This window comes from Vulpes lagopus, chromosome 3, assembly GCF_018345385.1.
Source record: "Vulpes lagopus strain Blue_001 chromosome 3, ASM1834538v1, whole genome shotgun sequence".
Classification (NCBI taxonomy): domain Eukaryota; kingdom Metazoa; phylum Chordata; class Mammalia; order Carnivora; family Canidae; genus Vulpes; species Vulpes lagopus.
The window spans coordinates 128,389,608-128,413,355 of NC_054826.1; the positions used below are offsets into that span (position 1 = coordinate 128,389,608).

The 23,748-nt window shown below is 64.3% G+C and overlaps 1 protein-coding gene across 11 annotated transcripts in view; it reads left to right on the forward strand.

Annotated features, from left to right (window-relative positions):
- Nucleotides 1-23,748, forward strand: part of UNKL (unk like zinc finger) — a 30,393-nt gene that overhangs the window by 1,497 nt on the left and 5,148 nt on the right. For 5 of the 11 annotated variants that reach the window (XM_041750134.1, XM_041750143.1, XM_041750133.1 and 2 more), the window contains exons 3-10: nucleotides 5,277-5,453; nucleotides 5,825-5,958; nucleotides 7,848-7,983; nucleotides 8,474-8,591; nucleotides 9,467-9,551; nucleotides 9,972-10,063; nucleotides 14,227-14,289; nucleotides 16,795-16,972. In XM_041750134.1, the coding sequence (XP_041606068.1) occupies nucleotides 5,277-5,453; nucleotides 5,825-5,958; nucleotides 7,848-7,983; nucleotides 8,474-8,591; nucleotides 9,467-9,551; nucleotides 9,972-10,063; nucleotides 14,227-14,289; nucleotides 16,795-16,972 (983 nt within the window). The other 6 variants (XM_041750136.1, XM_041750139.1, XM_041750137.1 and 3 more) reach the window with 6 other exon arrangements.

Here is a 23,748-nt window from a genome sequence, read left to right on the forward strand (position 1 = left end):
CCAGGGCTCAGAAGCAGCTGGTGCCCTTCTGTTCAGACCCGGCGCTGGTGTGGGGCATCTGTGAGGCTCCCCTCCTAGCCTGTGGCAGGAGCTGGCGCTCCGGGAATGCTCCCCGTCCAGGGCTGCTGTCCCCTGCTGAACGGAGAGCAGAGTGGTGTCCCTGGCCCTTTGTTTTCCAGACTTGCTCGGGGCTGGGCAGTAACCTTTTCATCCCTGATGGTGTCATGAACTGTATGCGCTTCCTGAGCGATTTCTGGTTCCACACCGGATAGTTAAATGGGCTCGTCGTCAAGGCAGCCTGAAGCCTGCTGAAGTAACGTGCTCAGCTTCTCCTCCGTTAAGACTGTGTTACGCTTCTGTGAAGTTTTAAAATTTTATTTATTTGACAGAGAGAGAGAGAGGAAGAGAGAAAGAGGGGGAGCAGCAGAGGGAGAGGGAGAAGCAGGGAGTCCGATGCGGGCCTCCATCCCAGGACCCCGGGATCATGACCTGAGCCGAAGGCAGATGCTTAGTGACTGTGCCACCCACGCCTCCACTTCTGTAAAGTTTTAAAAGGTTGTTGTTTCATTGCTTCCCAGCCTGATGTTTTTTGAAAACGCGTCCTCACAAGAGATGTGTTTGCCTTGCTGAAGCCTGGTATCAGTCACCCCCCGACCCTTGGGTCCCGAGTCACTGATGGGGGGGGCCACTGCTGCTTGACCCTGTGTGGGGATTTAGCCACTGGCATGTCTGACCCCATCCCCGAGCCCAGTACAAGGGACCGACTGGCAGTATTCACTGATGCTTTTCATGTATGTGCACAAAGCATGTCTGGACAGCTGTTCGGGGCTCCAGAGTCTGGATGTCCTGGTATTGACTCGGCCCCTTTGCCGGACATCAGGCGGCATCCAGTCCTCGCGGGATGAAGCATCTGCAGCCGACACCCACCTGCATGGTCGTTTCAGCCGGGCTCAGTAATTGAATAATACGGTTGTTTGTTACAGAAACAGTAACCTGTGGTCTAAGTGACGCGGAGACCATCACAGAATCAGAATGAGTGGAAGTGCGGTGCTTGGTAGACGTTTTGTTTTGCGGGTGCGTCCTGTGGGCGTCGGTGCAGTGAGAGAGGCACGCGAGTGAGTAGACTTTGCCAGTTGTCCTGAGCCTCAGCCCTTTAGGAAGTGCCTGGCAGGGCGATGCCTCCCCTCTGGATCTGTCCTTAGTCACTGCTGCTCAGCTCCATGGGAGAGGGACTTTCTCATCCCCCGCCGTGGGGTGGCCCCAAGTTTGACCCATTGGTCTACGTATTCTGATCATGCAGTATCGTCGGGGAATTTGTAAGTAGATGCTCCCTTTCAGAGCCAGGACAGAACCTTCCCCTTGTTTCGGTCTGTGGATTCTCGAAAGTTCCGCCTGGGGCATATGTTTTACTAACTGTTGTTTTAAGACACGATTAGTACAAGAGAGCAAAACCCTCCAGTGTCGTCCGTGATACAGCATCCAGTGTTGTTCTCGGTGCAGGCTGAGCTGTGGGGTGGGACAGGATGCCCCCAGGAGGTTTGGGGCCCCTACCAGCTCCACCTTCACTAGGCTGCCAGTTGCCTCCCCTCGCTGTCACCCCTTCCCTCTCACCATCACCCCTCCCTCCAGGGCCCCCCTCACCCCCGTGGCGCTCCCAGTGTCACCTTGACCTCCCGTTGTCATCTCCCCTCGGCAGGGGCGCCCCTGCCATCACCCCCTTTTCTTGTTGAGCATACCCCCTTTGGCCAGGCTGGCCCTGGCTCTGGGCGCCTCCCTGACTTGCTTTGGTGGACCCGCCCCTTCCCCCCCCCCCCCCCGGGCGGGGCCGTGATTGGCCATGCCTCCCCCCACTTCAGGGCCCGAGATGCGGGCTTCCGCTGCGAGTCCATGCTGCGGCTGCGGGCTTTCCCACCTGTGGGACCCATCTCAGGTACTCCTCGGCCAGGCTTCAGGGAAGGCGACTCCTCTGCGGCGGGTTTTCATCCTCCGGGGTGTGGCTCCGTGCTGGAAGCTGCTCGGGGACAGCCACTGCGTGCCGACGACCCCAGCCCCCCCCCCCCCCCAGGGCTGGTGCGGGTGGTCGCACCTGGAACCCGGGTGTACTTGGCCCTCTGGCTGCCCGAGATCATGCGTGCGCCCCGGGGAGGGTCAGGTGCCTTCGCAGAGGTGGGCTCCGAGGGTAAAGACCGTGGGGCTGCCCAGGGGTCTGCGGGGAGAACAAGCCCCCCCAGCCATTTAAGGTACAAGGTGGTGACCTCCGCCGACCTCCTCCTGCACCCCGTCCCTGGCCAATGGCCCTCCAGACCCAGTTACAGATCTCCTGGCCTGGGAGGACACGGGCCCGACCCCTGCCCGTGGCCCTGTCCTTGCAGGGCTCTCCTGGCGGGCCTGGCTCTCCCCACAGCCCCCTCCTCCCTGCCCTTGGGGTATCCGGGGACATAGGCCCTGGGCCAGGCCACTCTCTGGGTCACAGTCTCCCGCGCCACCCCTGCCTCCAGGCTGACGCTTGTTTGGAAAGGCGCCCTTGTGTGCGTGGTCCGTGGCCCTCGGCTTTGGGCACATTTCACGGCAGGGTAGCTGGTCTTACGGGAGAACTCTGCTCTGGCCTCTGGGCTGAGGCGAAGGCCAAGGGCAGGTCCTGAGCGTCAGCCGAATAGTCAGCAGCCGAAGGCGGGGGCGATGTGTTAGCCAGCTGGAGGGGATTGTGGTGAGAGAGCCCTGGAGAGTGGAGGCACACGGGTGGAGGAGGTGACCGGAGGAAGCCCCTGGCACAGCCCCCCCAGGCCAGTGGAGCCTCGGTCTTCCAGGGCGGTGGCAGCTTTGTGGGCACAGATGAAGGACATGGGCCTGCTGCTGGCCCTGAGGGTCCCTGTTAGGCACTGCCCTGGCTTGGGGGCCCAGAGACGGGGTGCAAGGCTGAGGGGACGGGCACGGTCAGCATTCTCCCCAGAAGCCCCAGCTGTCCACCCCCTGGCTCCTGCCCCCCATTGTCTTTGGCCCACGGGCCTTCCCTTCGTTCGGATTTGTCATCACCCGTGTTCCGTGACCATCGGGCAGCCTGACCTGTTCCATTTTGCACCCCAGTTATTTTTGTGCTGTGTTCTGGTGTCTGTCACCTCTGTGTGAGCCCCTTGGGTGCCGGCAGGGAGTCGGGTTGCCCTTGAGTGTCCCTTAAAGCCCAGCAGCACCGCCCCGCCATGGTGGCCCCGGGACACCAGTAGCAGCGTGAGCTGGGATCCTCCTGCAGGTCAAGAGCCATTTCCGGGCTCTTGACGCACACCCCTTGTGCTCTGGGCCGGTGCTAACGCCCAGTGGGTGTGAGCTTGGTGGGCCCCTCTGCCTTGCTTGGCCGACCCACCTTGGCGGTTCTTCTCTTGTTTCAGGCAAGGGTTGCCAGAGGGAGGGGGACAAGCTTGGGTCCCCTGGAGGTGTGGGGGTAGTGTTGAGCCTCTGGTCTGTTCGTCCCTACAGCCCCAGCCCGGTTCACGGTTTCCAGAGCATGTGCCCCTACATGAGGCCTTTGATGGAACCGCATTTTAATTACATGGGGCCACCAACTGTGGCAGCTGGCTTGAGAACCAAGGGCCTCGCCTGATTGGTGCTGGGTGGAACGAGTCACACCCGGGGAGATCCTTCAGGGGTGGGGCTGGGCTCTGGGCTCTGTGAAAGCAGGGCAGACGGTCCACGTGGCACCACTTTTCATGACAGCCTCAGCCACTTGGCTGCCCCAAACCCAGTCACAGACCAGGGCGTTGTGCACACGCAGGGGAGAGTGAGGAGGGGCGGTCAGGGTGCAGCAGAGCCGGGCAGGGGGAGAGCAGGGGTGGGGGGATCCGGGCGCAGCCGAGCCGGGCAGGGAAGGTGGCCTGGACCCCGGATGCCTGCACGGAGGAGCCGCTCGCACCCGCTGCCTCTGCTCCCCGGGCACGCAGTCCCATCTCGGACCTGCAGGTGTGACGTGGTGATGCCTCTTCCGATCTGCACAGCGGGGCCTCCCTGCGTCCTCCCCTGCCCTGTGTCGTGTGGGTCCCTGGGGGGCTGCCTGCTATGCACCCGCCGGGCCCTGGGCCTGCCATCCGAGGGCGCCCCGTCCGTCCCCCCGGGTCCCGGGTGCAGTGTGTCCGCTGTGACCGGCAGCAGCGCCCGCTGGGATGTGTGCCCGCTCCTGCCCAAAGGGAGCAGATCCCCGCTCCTGGGCCAGCATCCACTATGTGCTCCACGCTCCACCCGCCGGTCCGGGCCCTGTCCCCCAGCCGCCCCGAGAGTGGCCGCGTCCAGCGTCTGTCCGTCAGCACGCGGCTTCTCTGTGCGCGAGCGTCCTCAGGCTGCATCGCGGTGTAGGACGTCAGGGTTTCCTCCTTTCTGAGGCCGGGGGGTGCCCTGTAGACACCCTCTCGGTTGCTGACCTGCTCCCTGGTGCACACGTGGCCCCAGCGCTGCTCATCCTCCCAGCAGCCCCTCCGCTGGCCTTGCGGGTGGGTCCCCGGCCTGTGCGCACCCCAGGGCTCGGGAAGGTCTGTGGCGCCCCTGCCCCTGCGAGGGCTGGGCCTGCCTTTCCTCATCGTAGGGGCGAGGGGCTGAGAGTGAGCGTGGCCGCGTGGTGGGACTGGCCGCTGCTGGAGGGGACAGGCAGGGACAGGCTCCCTCTCACTTCTGCGTGCTCATCCCCCTTCCGTGTCTATGGCTTCCATCTGGAGGTACCGACCTGCAGGTGGGCTTGGGACCCAGCTCCCTGAGTGCTGGCCGCCGCCCCCCTCAGCCTGAGCCCTGTGCTGCCAGGGAGCCCCGTGGACCCCCCCGGGAGTGAGGGGCCGGTGCCCCCCATGACCCTGCCCCTCCCCTGCTTCACCCTGGTCCCCCCAGCATCCCCTGCACCTTGCCGGCCCTGCCTTCCCTCAGGGGGTCCCCAGAAGCCCCTGTGTGGGATGGGGTGACTGCCGACCGGTCATCAGATGACGCTGACGCTGGTCAGGAAAGCGAGGGGCACGGCTGCATCCAGGGGCAGCTTCGCATTCCCGCGTTCAGAGCCCAATTAGGGAAGATTTTCGGGGAAGGTTGGGGTCGTGTTTTTCTTCCGTGTATAGTTGAGGGCTCTGTGGGGGTCGGGGTGCCCCGGGGACAGGCCCCGAGTCCGGCGGGGGTCTTGCCCAGGTGGCACTCCTGCCATGACAGCAGGCGTTTGGCCAGCTTCTGACGGGGAGGGGGCAGGTCGGCGCGGAGGGCGTCCCCCTACCCTGAGGCCTCAGGTGGTCCGTGTCCGCTTGTCTGCCTCCCAGGTGTCCATACCTGCATCGGACGACAGGGGACACCGAGCGCAAGTATCACCTGCGCTACTACAAGACGGGCACGTGCATCCATGAAACGGACGCCCGGGGCCACTGCGTGAAGAACGGGCTGCACTGCGCCTTTGCCCACGGCCCGCTGGACCTGCGGCCGCCCGTGTGCGACATCAGGTGTGTGGGGCAGGGGGCGCCAGCCACCCCCCGGGGCTGCAGGCACCGCTGCCTGAAGCCGCTCCGTCTTCGGCCTTGAGCTGGTCCCTGACGAGAAGGTGTCCTTCCCTCGGCCTCGTTGCTCCGGGAGCTCACGGGGCTGAGCGCCAGGTGCCCTCGGGCGGGGAGGGGGGTGAGTCCTCCCTAAACAGCTCCGACGGCAGTGGATCCAGGGCGCAGACTGTGGTCCCAGGTCGGGGATGCGCCCCAGGGCCACTGGCCCTGTGCCTCTCGGGCGGTCCGTGGCGTGTCAGCCCTGCGCGTTCCTTCCCCTCGGGGAGGCCAGCTGACTCCTCCCCCCCCCCCTCCCCCGCCGTGTGCTCTGGTTGCAGGGAGCTGCAGGCCCATGAAGCCCTGCATAACGGCCAGCTGTGCGGCGGGGATGGCGTCCCGGATCTGCAGCCTGGGGTCCTGGCCAGCCAGGCCATGATCGAGAAGATCCTGGGCGAGGACCCCCGGTGGCAAGGTAACCCCGAGGCCACCGTGGATGGTGGGCAGGGGGGTGTTCGTCTGTCTGGAGGGTAGCCGCACGGTGGGCCTCGCTGCCTTCCCTTGTAGACCGGATGGGGAAACTGAGTCCCCAGTGGGGTACGTCACCCCGGGCCCTCGGGGAGTGGCGGCCGGGTAGGATCTGCACCCAGGCGTCTGGTCCGCACGGTTGCCCTGCCCTTCATGCTGGTGGAGTCAGCTGCCGCCCAGGGAGGGGTGGCGCAGCGGGCAGAGCGCCTCCCGGGCCTTCCCATGCGGAGCTGGGCTCACGTGGACCTTGGCTTTCTAATCGGCAGGTTTCATTTTGGGGGCTTAGGTTTAGGGAAGGCTGCCGTAGCACAGGGCTCCCCACCACCCCGTTTGCGCCCACCTGACACATGTTACAACCAAGGACCCGAGGTCCATATGCTGTCACCAGGTGGCGACCGCAGTTTCCCTTGGGCAAGCCTGTCGTGCCCGCCCGAACAGCGACCTCCGGCTCGTGCTGCCGCCCCAGCCGCTGGTGACTGCGGGCCCTTGGCGCTGCTCCAGTGGCTGTACCTTCTCCACATTATCATGCGGCTGGAAACACCGGGGCGTAGCTCCTCAGACGGGCTGCTTCGGGCCAGCGCGGGTGCCGGGCTCCTCCCGGGCATCGTGGCGTGCCCGTCCCTTCTCACCCTTCTCACCCTTCTCACCTTGCTCGGGTGTGTGCAGAGCGCAGACGCACTGCCCCTGGGGCCAGAGCCGTGGCCGCGACAGCAGCGTCGCCCGCACCAGGGAACCCGTGTCTCCTGGTTGCTGCGAGCGGCTCTGCGGCCTTTGGGGAGCTCGGCAGACCCTGTATCCACACGAGGCACGTGGTTGACACTTGGGAATCCGTGTTCTATGATTTCTATTTTCTTAAAATGGCCTTTTTTTTTGTCCCCCAACCCCCTCCGCCCCTGTTCTGCCCTGCGGTTTCCCTCTCTTGTCCCGGGTGACACATTTCAAATTGAACTGGTGTGGCTGAAGTTGGAGAGGGCCGCTGAGGCTCCGGGCGGCCGGGCAGGGCAGTGGGGGCGGCAGGAGCAAGGGGGGGGGCGGTTGTTAGCCAGCCCTGGAGTAGCACGATCTTTAGGGATCTCCTTTCATTGTTTCTTGCTTTTAAACAACCCTGGTGGTTTTTTGTTTTTGCTTTGATAGAAGTTGCACAGAATGTGAAATTAACCATTAAAAAAATAGATCTAGGGACGCCTGGGTGGCCCAGCGGGTTAGCACCACCTTTGGTCCGGGGTGTGATCCTGGAGACCCGGGGTCGAGTCCCATGTGGGGCTCCCTGCATGGAGCCTGCTTCTTCCTCTGCCTGTGTCTCTGTGCGTCTTGTGAATAAATAAAATCTTTTTTTAAAAAAAGTAAATAAATAAAAAGTAGACCTATTTTGGAGGCAGTTAGGTTCCACTAATGGGAAGGTGCAGGGAGTTCCGTGTGCACAGGTCCCCAGCACAGCAGGACATCTGTCCCGAGCCGACATGACATGCCCTCATTGCCCAAAGCCCATCATCTACGTCAGAGTTAAAATGCACCATTTTAAAGTGTGTGTGTCAGGGCTTCTCGGTATGTTTGGTGTCGTGAGGCCTTCCTGTGAGCAGGTGTGAAGCCCTGTCCCCCGTCCCTGGCATCCAGCAGCTCCCGCACCCCCGCGTCCTCCTCGCCCCACGGAGGCATTGCCTGGTCTGCTGATGTCTGAGCGAGCCCTGCAGTCCTCAGGGCTCCCCAGGCCGTAGCGGGTGTGGGCGCCCCACTCCTGATCGTGGCCGTAGGCACTTCCTCTGGGTGGCGCGAGCTGGGCTGCGGTGAGCTCGCCGGCTCGCACGGCCGCCTTCCCACGCGGACCCCGTGTTTCAGACGCCAACTTCGTGCTGGGCAGCTACAAGACGGAGCAGTGCCCGAAGCCCCCGCGCCTGTGTCGCCAGGGCTACGCGTGCCCGCACTACCACAACAGCCGGGACAGGCGGCGCAACCCCAGGAGGTTCCAGTACAGGTGAGCCCCGCGGAGCCCGCACCCCCCCACCCGGACCCCACGGGGCGAGTTTTCTCCGCCGGTCGTTGAGGGCCAAGGGGGCGCAGATCCGTAGCCTCCAAGGGCTGCGTCCCGGAGGTCGGCTCGGGAGGGCGGGAGGAATTCGCCAGGTACCAAAGGGAGAGCGGATGTGCTCCGTCATCACCGTTGTCCCGTTTCCCACTGCGGGTGGTTTCCCCTGTGAACCCGAAGCTGTTACAGCAGCACCGCCAGCAGGCCCTGAGCAACGAGGATTTGGGCTGGCTTCCCACCGAGGGCTCAGATCCAGTGTGGACGTACCCCTGGGAGCAGAGGGGGGTGCTCCGCACGGGGCGGGCCCGACCCGTGTCCTCCAGGCCGCAGGAGGCCCGCCTGCCTCCCCATACCGTCTGCACGTCGGTGTGGGCAGCTCTGGCTCAGCCTCACTCTGTGTTTTGTAAAGATGAAGACAGGCCCGTCCCTGTGCCCCCAGGTCCACCCCGTGTCCCAGCGTGAAGCACGGCGACGAGTGGGGTGAGCCCACGAGGTGTGACAGCGGGGACAGCTGCCGGTACTGCCACTCACGCGCAGAGCAGCAGTTCCACCCCGAGGTACAAGCCTGGGCCACTGCGAGTCTCCTTGGTGTGCCCGGGGGTCCCTGGGACCACCCACAGGTCCCATGATTTGCTAGGAGGACTCAGAGCTCGGCAGGGCTGTGTGCCCAGGTAGGGCAGAGGTCAGCGGAGGGCGGGGTCCTGCGTGGGGTGGGGTCCCTGGGAGACTGGGCACCCGCTCCCAGCTCTGTCCCCAGGGAGGCGTGTGGGCACCGCCCGTGGCCATGTGGCTCTGAGCAGGGGAGCCCCCGGGCCCTTGGGGTTTATTCGGGGTCATGTGGACGAGCCGCCCTTGGTTGCCGGCCCTCCGGGGGCTGAGCTGACGGTGGGCGGCCCGGCCCCCACCACAGATCGCGTTTACTACCCCGTGTGGTCCAAGCCGGGTAAACGGTCACTTTCCAGGCAGGCGTCCCGGGGCCCAGAGGCCGCCCCCCCGGAGCTGCTCAGGGCCAGGCCCTCCTTGGGAAGGTCCAGGTGGGGTCAGCTGACGTCTGCTGAGCAAACCAGGGCCTTGGATTCGTGTTGGAAACAAAGCAGCAGGGCCGCCGGGCGACTCAGGAGCCCCGGGCTCCAGGTTGTGGTCCTGCCTCAGTGACCCCTTCAGGACCCCAAGCTTTAGAACAACCAGCTCCCTCATTTTATCTAATTTTTATTCTCATACTTTTTTAGAGCAGGGGAGGGACGGAGGGAGAGGACCCCAAGCAGACCCCGTGCTGAGCAGGGAGCCCATCGCAGGGCTCGACCTTGGGATGCTGAGCTCATGACCTGCACCGAAACCAAGAGTCAGATGCTTAATTGACTGAGCTGCTCAGGCGCCCGTTTCATTTTTAAATTTTATTTATCTCACTGTTGTACGTCCGTCCGCTTCCTAGATCTACAAGTCTACAAAGTGCAATGACATGCGCCAAACTGGTTACTGCCCGCGCGGTCCATTCTGCGCCTTCGCGCACGTGGAGAGTAAGTGCCTGACGCCTGACAGCTCACGGCCCCTGCCAGGCTCCCCGCCCGTCTGGAGGGGGGCCAGCTGCTCCCCGACCTGCCCCGTATGGTCCCCTGGCTCCCCAGCCGGAGGCCCCCCACCCCATAGGGCGTGGCTTCTGGTTCAGCAGGAGGGTTGCAAACTCATTTGTGTTTTAGCCATGGCGGGGTGGGGGCTAGTCTTGTTGAAATTTCCTGTGCTTTTCTGGCTCTCGAGTCGTCGAGAACCGAGCTCACGCTCTCCCAGGGCTCAGTGCCATCCTGTCCCTGGTCGCTGGGGAAGACTGTTGTCACCAGGCCTCCACCCCGGCGTGGGGGCTCCTGGAGCTGGGCCACCCTGCACATGTTCTGTTTCCAGCCAGAGGTCGTGCAAAGCCTGCAGCCTCCCTTTCTTGACAGAGAGCCTCGGGATGGCCAACGGCTGGGCCTGCCGAGACCTGGCCCCCGCCGCTTCCAGCAGCTCCACGGCCATCAGTGGCCAGCCCGCACACGTAAGTGGACGGCACCCCGAGGAGGGCCGTGGGGGTGGAGCGCTTGGGGATGCAGACAGAGGCGATCTCTGGGCGACGTGCTGGCGGGGTCCCCCGGTGGGGTGGGCGGCTCCTTCTGTCACAGCCTGGCCGGCTTCAGCCTCGATGGGCCGACCCAGCTGTGCCACTTGCCAGACACGCACGCTCCGGCCATTCAGGAAACATTCATCAGGCTGAGCCTCCAGAAGGGCCCAAGTCCGGGGCGGACGCCTCACAGGTGTGTGTGTGGGGGGGGGGGGCAGGTCCCCTCCATAGAGGCTGGGGCGTGGGCCCCGCAGTGGGGGCTGGGGGCTCAGGTTTGGGCGCTCGCTTCAGGGGGTGGATGGCGCCCCTGCCCCCGGGCCTTGCGGGGGGGGGGGGCGCCGCATGTCTACTCTCGCTGTTGGCGCAAGAGGGCAGGCGGCCCGGGCGTCGGTACCTGCCTTGTGCTTCTTTTAACAAGAGAAGTTAGGAAAGGCGAGAGGAACCTGGATGGGATTTCCTTGCGAGGAACCAGGTCGTTGTCTGTCTTGCGCCGGCGGGGGGGGGGGGGGGGGGGGGGGGGGGGGGGGGGGGGCGGCCGTGGCTGCGCTCCGGGTGAGTCAGCGCGCCACGGCCCCTGTGCATGGGCACTCGCGTCGGAGCCCAAGTGGTGGAGCCTGAAAACTGGAGGGTCGAGTCCCCGCGGTCCTGGGTGTGACGCACGGGTGCCCCACCTGATTCCCCTCGCCCCATGCTGACAGCACACGGGCACCCCCCAGCCCCCTGCATGGCCCAGGCCCCACACCCCTGAGCCCCCTTCACGCCCAGCCAGGCATCCCCTGGGGAGACTGAGCAGAGGAGTTTCCCACCACCGATTGGCCAGCAGCCTCGCCGGGCCCTCCCTGCTTCCTCTCAGTGGCTCCCGGGGGACCGCGGCAGCCGTGGGCTCAGGTGGTGGTCCGAGGGCCACTGGCTTGGCCTCCCTGAGAGCCTGGGCTGAAGGCAGGTGCTGGGGGGTGGTGCCCGGTGAGACCAGCTGCGTGGGAGCCCCAGGCTCTGGGGGGACGGTGCCAGGACAGGGTGCCTGTGCCTGCAGACGAGGTCTGGTAAGGGCATTCCTTGTGGTTTTTTTTTTTTTTTAATTTTTTTTAATTTTATTTTTTATTTTTTTTTTTATTTATGATAGTCACAGAGAGAGAGAGAGAGAGGCAGAGACACAGGCAGAGGGAGAAGCAGGCTCCATGCACCGGGAGCCCGATGTGGGATTCGATCCCGGGTCCTGGGCCAAAGGCAGGCGCCAAACCGCTGCGCCACTCACGGATCCCCATTCCTTGTGTTTTTAAAACTCTTCTGCAATTTAAAGACTCAGCTCTTTAGGGTGCGGGGTGGGTGCTGGGGTCTGGGCGAGCCCCCAGCAGGGTGGAGACGGGAGCCATGGGGAGCTGGTGGTTGCACAAGCTGGCGACAGGCTGAGTCCCTCGCTGCGGAAAGCTTACCCTTGTGTCACTTCATCTTAATTAAAGATTAAAAATGAGCCGGCGAGCGCTGTTCTGTGGGCTGAGTCTGAGTCCTGGGCCCCGTGTAGGGACCATCTTGCTGGTGCCCCAGCGGCACCGCCATTGGCTGCTGGGTCTCAACTGGACGGGCACACGGACACAGCCGGGAGCCCTGGCTTCGCCTCCCTGGGGTCTCCTGCTGCAGTGGCCCCGGGGGTGGGGGCCTGGCGGGGTTGTGGCCGTGTCGGTAGCCCCTGGCCGCCCCAGGGCACCGGGTCAGGATGAGGGCGTGCCGAATGGGTGCCATGCGGGGGGGGGGGGGGGGGGGGCGCTCCGCCTCTGCCTCCCAAGCAGCGTCCTCTGGAAGGATCAGCAGCAAGCCCCAGATCTCGGTCCGTGCGAGCATGTTCCCTGCTCCCTCCCCTGCACCGTGAACAGAGTCTGTACACTGAGGGCCTCTGCATCATCCTTAGACTCGCCCCTGTCTCCTGACCCCATCGTTGTGTCGCCCACACCCGAGGAGGAGCCCCCGGGGTCCCGTCATGTGTGGATGTGGTCCTGGGTTCGAGGACTCCATCTGGGGTTGGAATCTCTGGTTTACGAGCAGGGGAGGGACGTGGTGTCTCCACCACAGGCTCCCCGTCCGCCCGGAGCACACGTGTGCTGCTGTCCCTCGACAGGACGACGTGTGAAACTGAGGGAAACGTACACGTTGGTCTCTGACCCCAGCTCCTGGCACAGCTCCTGAAGCCCTTGTGATTTTGGGGGTGATAGAAACATGTTTTGAGGAGGTGACTGGGTGGGCTCCTCGTGGCTCCTGGATGGGGGGCGGGCACTGGAAAGGTCAAGGCGTGGTTAGAGGCGTGGGACTGTCTGCCGCCCCGCATGGCCCAGGGGGCCCGGGGGCAGGAAGGGGCTGGACGTGGAGTTAGCAGGGTGAGCCCCTGTGAGGAGCCCCCAAGTGCAGGCTGGTGACGCCTGGGTCCGGGGCTCCTCTGGACCTCACCCGCGACATCTTCGGCCCTCTGTGCTCTTGGCTGTATCGTTTGTTACATGATGAATCAGTGAATGTAAGTGAGCGCTTTCCTGTCTTGTGAGCTGTTCTAGAAGGTGGCTGAACCCGCGGAGAGCAGAGGCCAGTCAGAGCACGGGGGACGGGCGGGGGGTGGGGGCTGAGGTGGGGCCGTCTCTGAGGCCGACCCCAGGCAGAGGCTGTTGGAACCGGCACAAGACAGCGGACACCTGGTGTCAGAAGCGCTGAGTGGTGTGGAGCCAGCCCTGCAGGGGGGCCGGGGAGGGGGCCGTGGGGGGCGGGGGGTGGACACGCCATGGGGTCCCCCGCAGGGAGCCATGTGTTCCCAAGGCAAGCAGAGTGGTTTCAGGATAACCTTGCTTTCTTCCCGGTATCACTCGACCTGGTCAGGTCAGTGACCATGGAGGCCCTCACCCCCCTGCAGGGGGCAGGTCGCTCCTGGAGGAGAGATGCGGGGGGCCCACACATACCAGGTTGGCCTCCGGGCTGAGCCCGTGGCCACGTGTCCTATAGTAGGAAAGGGCCTGGTCAGCGCCTGCGTGGACGCCATCTTCCTCCACGCTGGTGATCACTGCGGGTTCTTTTCCAAATTCAGAAACTTAAAAAGGAAAGAAAAAAGACCAGGATGCCCTGAGCCACTGCTGCACATTCACTTACTGCAAAACTAGTGAAAATCACAACACTCTTTAGATCTGAAGGCAGAGTCTGGTCTGCGGGTTTTGCTTTTTTTTTTTTTTTTAAGATTTTATTTATTGATTCATGAGAGAGACACAGAGAGGCAGAGACACAGGCAGAGAGAGAAGCAGCTCCATGCAGGGAGCCCGATGCGGGACTTGATCCCGGGACCCCGGGGTCACGCCCTGAGCCAGGGGCAGAAGCCCAGCCGCTGAGACCCCGGGCGCCCCTGGCCTGTGGGTTTCGTGTGTGAGCTGGGGGAGTGCTGGTCCAGAGCTCCGTGAGCAAAGCCTGCCCTGGGCAGTTTCCCTGGCAGGTGGCTCGTCCGACACAGGATTTCTATACGTGTGGGGCGGAGAAAACGTCTTCCACTGCCCTGGGGTGCAGCCTGGGTCCCTGTGCATTAGTGATCAGAGGGAAACAGGAGAGGAGGGTCGTTTCCCACGTGGAAGGCTTCCTGGAGAGGGAGTCAAGACCCAACGAAGCAGTCGGACCTGGCGGCCTAATGTCCTTCTAAGGAAGAGCAACAAACGGAGAAGCCCCAAGATGAGAGAAGAGGGGCTTGTGTCCAGGGAGGAGACCTGGCTGGTAGACACGGGGAGGGCACGGTGTCGGGTGAGGGTGATCTCGTGGGCTCATACGTGCACATGAGCCGTGTGCTGCCTGGTGGGGGGCGGGGAGGGCTCAGCCTCACTCTTCCCAAGACCTGTGCCAGCTCCCGGGGCTCAGCCTGACGACCCGTGGGCTCGGGGGGTGCAGTGCTCCCACCCTTGGCCCTGCAGACTGGCCCGGAGGCCGGGGATCCGCAAGCAGGGGTGACAGGTGGTCCAGACCTGACAGAGGGTAGTGACTTGAACACCTCTTCCGTCCCCGGATTTGCTCGCTGACGAGGGAAGCTCGGGTCTCTGCATTTGCAGCCCCGCTGCCTGCTTCCCACCCTGCTGCTTTCTCTGTTGCAGGCGAAGAGGAGAGAGTCCCCTGCCGAGGGCACCCACAGGGCCGGGGAGCAGGACAGCAAGCAGGTACTGGCCTCGAGGCCTCCGTGGCACGGCGGGGCGGCCCTGGCGCTGGGACCCACGCGTGTTCCCTCCAGACCCAGAGCTGCCCGCTTGTTGTCCTTTGTGGCGTCATTACAGTTTCACTTCTGTTCTTCTCATGCTCGGCTGTTGCACGTTCTTTTGTTTTCATGTTCAAAAACTATTTGGCTTGCACTGTGGGAGCCACGACACCAGGTCCTCCCTGCGCATCCCCGGGGGCTGCCTGCCCACGGCCACCGACGCCCTCACTCCCAGGGCTCCGAGGTGCCCGCCACTGCGAGTCCTCCCCCCCCGCCCCACCCTGTCTCGTCTGGTGCCCCCCCGCCGGGTCTGTGCACATCTCCCTTTGCCTGAGGACTCAAGTCACTGGGTAGGACTGGCCGCCGCTGCTCTAGGACCCAGGACCCGGGTGCTTCCCCGTCCCCGTAAGACGGCACAGCTTGAGCATTAGCGCGGCCGCAGCTGGCGTCCCCCTTTGGCCAGCCCCGTCTCTGGCCTCTGCTGTGGTCTTTACCCCTAATGCCCCGCGGGCCAGGTGCCCGGCCCCCAGCTGCCCTAGTTCCCTCGGCGCCCCCCCTCAGGCCCCCCCAGAGGACTCGCAAAGTGTTCAGGACAAGTGGTGCGGGTTCCTCTCCCAGGAGCTTTGGAATTGGCAGAAATGGAGTTGAAAGTAGAAATGTGACTTAGTTATTTTCTGACGTGTCCTGGAGGTTAGGATGGCGGAGCTGTTCCTTAAGAGCCCGAAGCGGGAAGCGTCAGAAGGCGAGTGGCCAGTACTCTGGGGGCCAGCCCCTTGCCAGGTCCAGACACCCCTGGAGAGGCCTTGTAGGTGCGTGGGCCTCCCCGGGGACATTGCGCTGGCCCGCCGCCCCGGGGTGTTCTCACGCGTGCCAGCGGCCAGGAGCCGAGCCCCGGCTCACCCAGAGCCAGCCTCCGGGGGGAAGGGAGCACCCTAGGGGGCAGGTAGGAAAGCCAGCCTGGGGCTCCCCCGGCCGGCGGGGTTGCTGACAGTTATTTCCCTGGGACCCTCAGCTTCAAAGGCCACATGGCTGGAGGCTGGTGTGGCGATGCCTTGGGGACGCCCTGGGGACGCCATCCTTACCTCCGGGCACCTGTTGTGTGCCGTGGCCAGGGGATGGCGCCAGGCCCTCCATCCCCATAGGCTCGGGAGGGCCCGGCGAGGGTGTCGCCAGCCTTCAGGATGATGCGTCACCCGACGTCTTTGATGTCTTTGAGGGACGGTCCTGGCGCTGGGACAGGGCAGGTGGAGCGCCGGGGGGGGGGGGGGGGGCGGCTATCTGGGTGGTGTGTGCACCTGGGACCAGGCAGCCCGGAGGAGGCGGCAAGGGGGACCCTCTCTGCCCTGGGGACTGCGTTCCAGTGAGTGTAAAACAGCCTGCACGGTGGCGGGGCACGGTGGCCTGCCGGGGTCCCTGCGTGCCGCGGGAGGGGGTGCTGCCCCTGGGCCTCTCTTGAGCTAGGCCAGCACCTGGACAGTCATGCGGAGGAACTGCCCTGTGTTGCGTTCCTCTCTCTCTCCCAAAACATCATTTTTTTTTTTTTTAATTTTTGAGAATTCCCTGGTGCTGACAAACCAGTAGGAACCCCCCCCCCTTATGGTTGGTCTCGTAGCCCCTGCCCCCAGGGAACTCCTGTCTCCATTTGAAGCAAAAACCAGACGCCACACACGTCCCCTTAGCAGGGTGTCTAGCGCCCAGTGATACGGTGACCCGGGTCGCGCCTCCGCCACAGCCGCGTGGACAGCCTGAGCCCGGCCCGCGGGACTGTCGCCGGGCCTCTTCCCCAGGGACAGTGCTGTCCGCACACCACTCCCGGACCGCGCTGGTTCTGATCCGCTGTCTACCAGCTGCCCCGCGCCCTCTGTTTACCTTTCTCAGGTAACAGGCTCATGCAGTCACCTTCCTGTTTGCAGGAGCAGCGTTGGCTCTCTGCTTGTGCCTTTTGGGTTTGTTTTTTTTTTCGTATCATGTCTGCTCTTGAAACCCATTTTGTTTTTTCTTTTCTTTAAAAGAGTTTATTTATTTGAGATAGAGCATAAGAGAGAGAGAGAACGAGCCAGGCAGAGGCAGAGGGAGAAGCAGGCTCCTGCGGGGGGCCCAATGCAGGACTCGATCCCGGGACCCCGGGGTCACATCCTGGGCCAAAGCCGGACCCTTAGTCAGCTGAGCCCCCCAGGCGCCCCTAGGAAACCATTTCTGCAGAGCAGCTCGCGGAGACGACCCTTCCTAGGTGTGTTGGTTTCTGTCCCTGGACGATCGGCAGCTAGTGGGTCTGCCCGTCCGGGTTGTCGCGACCACCTGCCCTCCAGGCCCCCCCAGACCATGCAGAGGAGCCGAACCTCTTTATGTTTTGCTTTGGGGACAGACGGTAGCCAACCATCCCGTCCGTGAGGCTTCAGGTGCCCATCCCCCCGTGTCCTCGTCACTTGCTGTCCTCTCATCTGCTCACCTTGCTTGTGTCTTTGCGCAGAACCACCTCGCCGTGTCAGCAGTGGCTCACCCGCTCGCCCCCAGCGTGGGGTCCAGCGTGGCATCCAGCCTGGCGTCCAGTGCCGGCTCCAGCAGCTCTTCCCCGACCGCCCTGCCCGCCTTCCCAATCCGGGCGCACCCGCTCGAGTCCCCGGGTGGTGCTGCCGAGCCCGCCCCAGGTAGGTTTAACAGCCCCTGCCTGTCACCCTGACTCCTCTCCACACCGCGTTGTGTCTTTCCAGGACGTGCTGCAGAAAGCTCCTTGTAGAAAAACCAGGTGTGTTTGCTCACCTATCACCTCACTGGGCCGCCTGGGGTCTGGAAGCCCACCCCTCACCTCTCTGGGAGCGGCAGGCTGCAGAAGGGCCAGGAGCCCATGGGCCAAGGCAGGAGTGGAAGGGGTGTGGGATGAGGCCGGCCGCAGACAGGGCCACTGCTGAGCGCCCCTTAGCTGCTGGGAGTCATCGAGGGTTTGGGGGGACTGGCAACCAGGGGAATGGAGCCAGGCCGGAGGGAGGGGGGATGGGCGGGGAGCTGGAGGGGGGGCCCCTGCATGCCCTGCAGGTCCCCAGGCCCTCGACCACGTCTGAGTGGTTGCGTGAATGGCGGCGCCCGCGGAGGGCCTGCATCCCTGCCCCGGTACAGGGAGGCCCGGCAGGAGCGCTGTTGGTGCCACTTTCGTGGTCTCTGTCGGGGGTTGGCCGGGAAGGTGTGGCCGTTGGCAGGACGAGGAAGCCGCTCCTGGGCGAGGCCCGCTCAACTCCAGAGCTGTCGTCCCGGCGCTCAGGTCCTGGGGTACCCCCTCTGTTCTGCCTTCTCTGCTGGGGCAGGGAGGTGGGTGCGGGATCTGCCCCTGTGTACCTGTGTCAGGGCACCACTCCCCCGCCAGAGCTGGCCAGGTGGCCGCATTCGAGGTGGCCTGTACCTACCCGGAGCCAAACATCCTCGGGCGGCCACCAGGGAAGCATAGTCACGCTGCCTGCCATGAGGCCCGTGCTGAGACGCAGGTTGGGGTGGCACCAGCCCCGGCGAGGGTGGACAGGGTCTATTTCCAGTGGCTGTGTAGACGGCAAACCCTTCCCTTGAGAGGGCCATAGAGCCAGTGTCGTCGCTCCTGCCGCCTGAGGGATGCCTGGCGGGCGGGCGCAATCCTGCTCCCGAGTCCCGGCCGACTCCTGGGGCCCTTCCACGTGTGCGGCGTTCTCTGCTCCCGGCGCGGCCTGGCCTTCCTGCCCCATGCTCACTCTGAGTCAGTTCTTCTAGAACGTTGGAGACCTTCTGTGGCCGCGTGGGTCTTCCCACAGCCCTGGCGCTGCTGCGTGGGCTCCGCCGTGGAGCTGCTTCGTGTGCCCAAGAACTCTAGAATGGAGCTTGCCCCGGGGTGTGGGGGGGAGCCCCGATGTCCTTGCCTTGCCAGGCACAAATCTGTGGCCTCCGTGGCTGTGCTCCGGTGTGTTGTGGGAATCCCATCCGTGGGGGCGAGAAGGCTGGCAGCCAGCCCCACTCGGGCCACGCCTGAGACAGGGGAGCTGGTTCAGGTGTCGGGTGCTTCATCGGGAGGATCCGTGTGTGTTTAAGTAAAAACACACACGCGTACTTTACCTTGACATGGAGCTGGGCTTAAACGAGGTATCCCTCCTGAGCCACGAGGTCCGAGGGGAGCGCGTGGTTCTGCATGGATTCAGGTCACCACCAGTGGGTGTAAGGACTCAGCCGGGCAGAGACCCCGAGGCCAGGGCCGAGGCATCAGGGCCCGTGGCCAGTGTGCGCTTACATCTGAAAAGCAGCAGTAGGTGGCCACAGCCAGTCTGGCCACCGAGCAGGTTCTCTGCCCTCTCAGGAGCTGGGTACTTAGGAAGGAACCACGGTGTGTACGGTGTGTCTGGAGGCAGCTCCCAGAGAACGTTACACCCAAGGCCTTTGGAGACCTCACACACCTGGCTGAGCACGGGGTGGGCGGGCGTGTGGGGCAGGTGCGCGCTGCAGCCCTGTTTCCACTCGGGAGGGAGCTGGAAAGCCATTGCTATGCAGGGCATGTTTGACTTTACTGTTTTGGGTCTTATGTGTAAAACACAGAGGTTTTATTATTTTTTATTTATTTATTTATGATAGTCACAGAGAGAGAGAGAGAGAGAGAGAGGCAGAGACACAGGCAGAGGGAGAAGCAGGCTCCATGCACCGGGAGCCTGACGTGGGATTCGATCCCGGGTCTCCAGGATCGTGCCCCGGGCCAAAGGCAGGCACCAAACCGCTGCGCCACCCAGGGATCCCAAACACAGAGGTTTTAAAAAGAAAACTTATTTCTCCTACTCTAAAGGTAGTAATAGTAGGATTTGAACATAACAGGAGAGTCATTAGGAAATGAAATCCCTGCCCGTAAACAGGTGACACCACACGGGCTCTGCTCACCTGAGTGAAGCGCTCAGTGCACTTCTGCTCGGAAAGGGGGCCTCGGGGCACATGCGGGGGGCTCCAGGGCGGTGGCTCCAGGGCGGGCCATCCTGCCGTCAGGGGGTCCTCGGCCTGTCTGCCTGTGTCACTGAGCATCTTGCAGTTCCTGCTCTCATGGACCTAAATGGTCCCTGAACCAGCCCCCCAGAGGTGACAAGGTTAACCCCTTTTCAGAGTCCATGTGGCCTGTTTGCAGATAGTAGTTTGTTGCTGCTGCCGCTGCCACAATCATGAGCCGCTGGCATCCGTGGGACCCTCCGTGCTCTCTGACCCCCTCTGAGATGGCGTGTAGAGTCATAGCCCAGTAATATGGGCCGTTAGGACTCCCCAGGACTGCCTTGTGCCCCGGGACGGCCCCAGCCAGCCACCTTTCTGCTGCTGAGCCGCCCTACCCACTGCGGCTGTGGGCTGCGGTGTAGACTGGTGCTTCCTTCCTCCAGTGTGGCTCAGGTTACCTCCTTACCAACACACTGCGTGGGAAGAATGAGTAAACTCTGCAATAAATAGGTGCTGTTCCCAGAGTCATTGTGTAGTTAATGGATCCAGGGCAATCATTTCAGGGCCATTTGGCAGATTTCCTTTCCTTCCACTTCACAGGAGCAGGTTGCAGGTTAAAAAAGGGACCGTAGGAATAGTCCCCTGCGGAGCTCATGGCCGGGAGCGGCTGGGGGTGAAGGGCGGGAGAGCCTTCCTTCCAGACGGGCTGTGGGGGACGGAGGGCCTGGCGGGGGGCTGTGGGCAGGTGGCTCGCAGTGCCCTCAAGGGCAGAGGTCGTCGTGGCCTGTCATCCTGACCACGGCCTGCCCGGGGCGCTCCCTTCTTTCCCTGAGCCTCCGCGCGCATCTGGACCACGCCGCCGCCAGGAGGCCGGAGGGGCAGGTGCGGGTGTCGGCAGGTGCGCGCCCCCCGGGGACCCACACGCGGGCCTCGGTGGACTCCCGCCGGCGGGTCCCCCCCGCCCCCACCCCTGCACCTGCTGAAGGGTTGCGTCACCCGGGGGCGGGTCGAAGGGTTACGTCGCCCGGGGGCGGGGCCGGCGCGGGGCGGGTCGAAGGGTTACGTCACCCGGGGCGGGGCGGGTCGGAGGGTTGCGTCACCGGGGCGGGGCTGGCCGAAGGGTTACGTCACCCGGGGGCGGGGCTGGGGCGGGTCGAATGGTTGCGTCGCCGGGGGCGGGGCCGGCGCGGGGCGGGTCAAGGGGTTACGTCACCCGGGGGCGGGGGCGGCGCGGGGCGGGCGGGGCGCGGGCTGCGTTTGAATCAGCGGCGGCGGCGGCGCGGTGGACGGTGAGTCAGCATCGGCAGCCCCGCGCCGCCAGGCTGTGGGTCGCGGTCATGCGGACCCAGCTGTGCACCCCGGGCGAGGTGAGAGCCCACCCCCTCTGGACGCGCCTCCCCAGGTGCGCCGTACCCCCAGGTCCCCAGGTGCCAGCCTCCCCAGGTGAGGTGCGTCTCCCTACCCCCGTCCCCCCCAGGTGCACTTGCCCTCGTGTCCAGGTGCTCCTCGCACCCGTTCAGGTTGCCCGCGGCCGGGCCAGGTGTTCCAGGCAGGGCCTGGTACCCGGCTCCTCGGAGGCTGTGCGGGGATGTGATGCAGACGTGCCCTTTGTGGAGCCTGCTCTGCAGAGGCGCCCGCCGGTTCCCTGCGTGGGCCTGAGCCGGGGGCTCAGGGGCCTGCATCGCCGCGCGGGGGGGTCTGTGGCTCCGCAGCGAGGACGGGTTCCCGCCTTGTCCTGCCCGGGGATGGTCGCCTGCGCCGTCGGGAACCAGGCCGGTGGGTGAGTGGGCTTGCCAGGTGCTGGTGCGCCCTGCGCCTGGGGAGGACGGTCCTCCGGGACCTCCGCTGGGGGGCACCCCCGCCGCAGGGCTGCCCCGTCCCAGCCTTGGATTCTGTGCACCATGCGCGTTGTCCCCGTGTGTCCCTTGACCCCAGAGGACTGAGTGGCGCCGAATGTGCTGTGTCACGTCGGGATCTGGGGACTGCCAGGGTCGTTACTCAGCAGCTATCCGCTAATTTCTCACGAACATCTGGGCGGTTCCTGGGAGTTGGACGAGGCGGGTTCTGGGGCAGATGGCACAGCTTACATAATTGGGCTCCAGATTTTGAGTGTTAAAGTCCTTTCTTTTTAAAAGTCGGCTCTTCTGAGAGAATCTCCTGGAAAACCTGGGTCTGACTCAGCAAGGAGGTGGAGTAGGCAGGGTCGATCTCCCAGAGTAGCCAGTGCGCCTTGCACGCGGGTGCTGTTGCGGAGGGCGGCCCTGTGCGACCCCTCTGCTCCTGAGGCTGGGGGAGGGGGCGTCTCTGCTGAGTCACGGGGTGGGGGTGGGGGACCCGCACAAGATGAATCTTTTCCAGGTGAGAAAAGGCTGCCGTTTCAGCGTATTTTCCCAGATTTATCAGTTCATGTGTCCTTCTGTTATTCAGAAAGTGTTTTCTACAACTTTGTCGAGTTTCAAGCACATCGCCTCTAACTGGGTCCTGAGGGGCCGAAGGTTGAGTCCGAAGATTAAGGCCACACCCTGAGGCCTGGCTGACCTGTGGACCCCAGGCTGAGAAGGCGTGCGGGCCAGCACCCCAGGAGTGGGGTTGGGCTGCCCCCGCTTTGGCCACAGCGGAGTGTGGGAAGGAGGGGGCAGGGCACGTGGGGGGGGGGTCAGTGCTTGCTTTTAGCAGATGGGTATGCACGCAGGCGGGTGCCCTGAGTCTGGGCTGGAGCAAACCGGGGGTTTGGGGCTGAGCAGAAGGTCTCCCGGGACGGGACTAGGAGCCAGGCTGCAGGGAGACAAAGGATGAGGGGGGTGGCGGCGGTGGCTGGAGCGGCCACCAGGGGGTGGGTGGGTGGGTGGCGACTTCTGTCTGGGAGGTAGGGCTCCTGGCCCAGGGCCCAGCATTGTAGAAGGGTTACTCCTGGGATCGCGCTGCTGGGGGCTGAGGGGCAGCCTTGGGGCCCTCCCCGCTGCGGGTTCGGGGGCAGGGGCGGGGGGGCTCCCGCTGGCCTTCTGCTGGGTGGGCAGGCCTCTGACTCCCCAGAGTTTGAGAAGCCTCTGATGCCAGGCCTCTCCCTGTTGTGCTGGGGGCCATTGGCAGGTGAGGGTTAGGGCTGCTGCAGCCCAGCATGTTGGGGCCTGGAGGGGCCGCCAGGCTCCCCAGGGAGGGCAGGGGGCATGGGTGCGGGGCTGGAGGGCTTGGCAGTAGTTTGGGGGAGGTGGAGACAGGATGGCAAGAAGGGGGATGGGCCGCAAGGGGTGGGTTTGGGTGCGGGGCCTCGGCATGGGCGGTGTCTTCCCTGAGCCGTGGAAGTTCTGTCGGCCCAGGGTCCCAAAGTTCTGAGGTCCCAGTGAAGCACAGGGCGCCTGGGAGGGTGGGGTGTGTTGTCCACGGCTCCCCTTCTTGTGGGCAGGATTCCGTGTCTCAAAGGGTATGTCTCTGCCGAAACTGCCTCGTCCGGGGACGTGACTTTATCAGGAACAAGTCTTTGCAGGTGCTGTGGGGGTAAAATGAGGTCATTGGGATGGGCCCTAACCCAGCGGGGTGTGGCTATAAGGAGAAGGTGACGTGGCACTGATGTGGAGGGGCAGCCAGAGGCGGGGGGCCGCGGGGTGCCAGCAGCAGAGCAGCAGGGTGCAGGCGCCCTCCCCCCCCCCCGGGTCTGCACAGTGAGAGCGGATTTGTCGGGCTGCCTCCTGTGCTGCATGGTTCCAGCGGCCCCACGAGGCAGACGCCTGGCCCCAGGTGCTGGGCACAAGCTGCCCGCAGGTGGGCAGAGGTACCCGCTGAAGGCCCAGAAGCATGGGCTGGGGCCACCCAGGGGAAGGGGCTGCGCGGGCTTGTCACCCTGGGCGCGGGGCTGCTGGTGGTGCTGCTGCCCCCAGAGGACCAGGCCCGCCTTGCACTCGCAGCTCCTCGGCTGCCTTGGTCTTCAGAGTGACAGGGGTGGCGAGGTTGGGGGGGTGGCAGCCACCACTTCGCACATACACCTCATTTCTGGATGGGACCCTCGAGAGTCCCTAAAACCTTGGAGGAGCGTTTCCCCGGAGCGGGCAGGTCTGAGGCCAGGGCGATGGGCGGGGAGGCGGGCTGGCCTTGGTGGTTCCCCAAGTTCTCCTGTGGCCGAATCCGATTCCCTGCTCCTGGCCACGCCTGCCGAGCGAGTGCAGCTCCCTGGTGTCCCCGACCCCGCGCGCCCACGTGTCCCCTTCACATGCCGCAGAGGCCCGAGCCAGGGGCCCCGGACGCGAATGTGGGCCCACGTGCTGGAACTTAGCATTCGGCCACCACCCGGGGGAGGCGCAGCGTGTGTGGGCTCGGTGGGCTTCACGGGCTGAGCGGCGCCCAGCAGCCCTGGGGACAGGGAGGGATGGTGCAGCCAGGCCCCCCGTGGGGCCAAAGGGCAGGTCTGCTCTACACCCACCCGCTCCGTGTGCTCGGCCTGCCCGCCCTGGGGACGTCTCTTCACCCACACACCGGGCTGTGTCTCCCCGGAAATTATGGTAAAGGCCTCTCA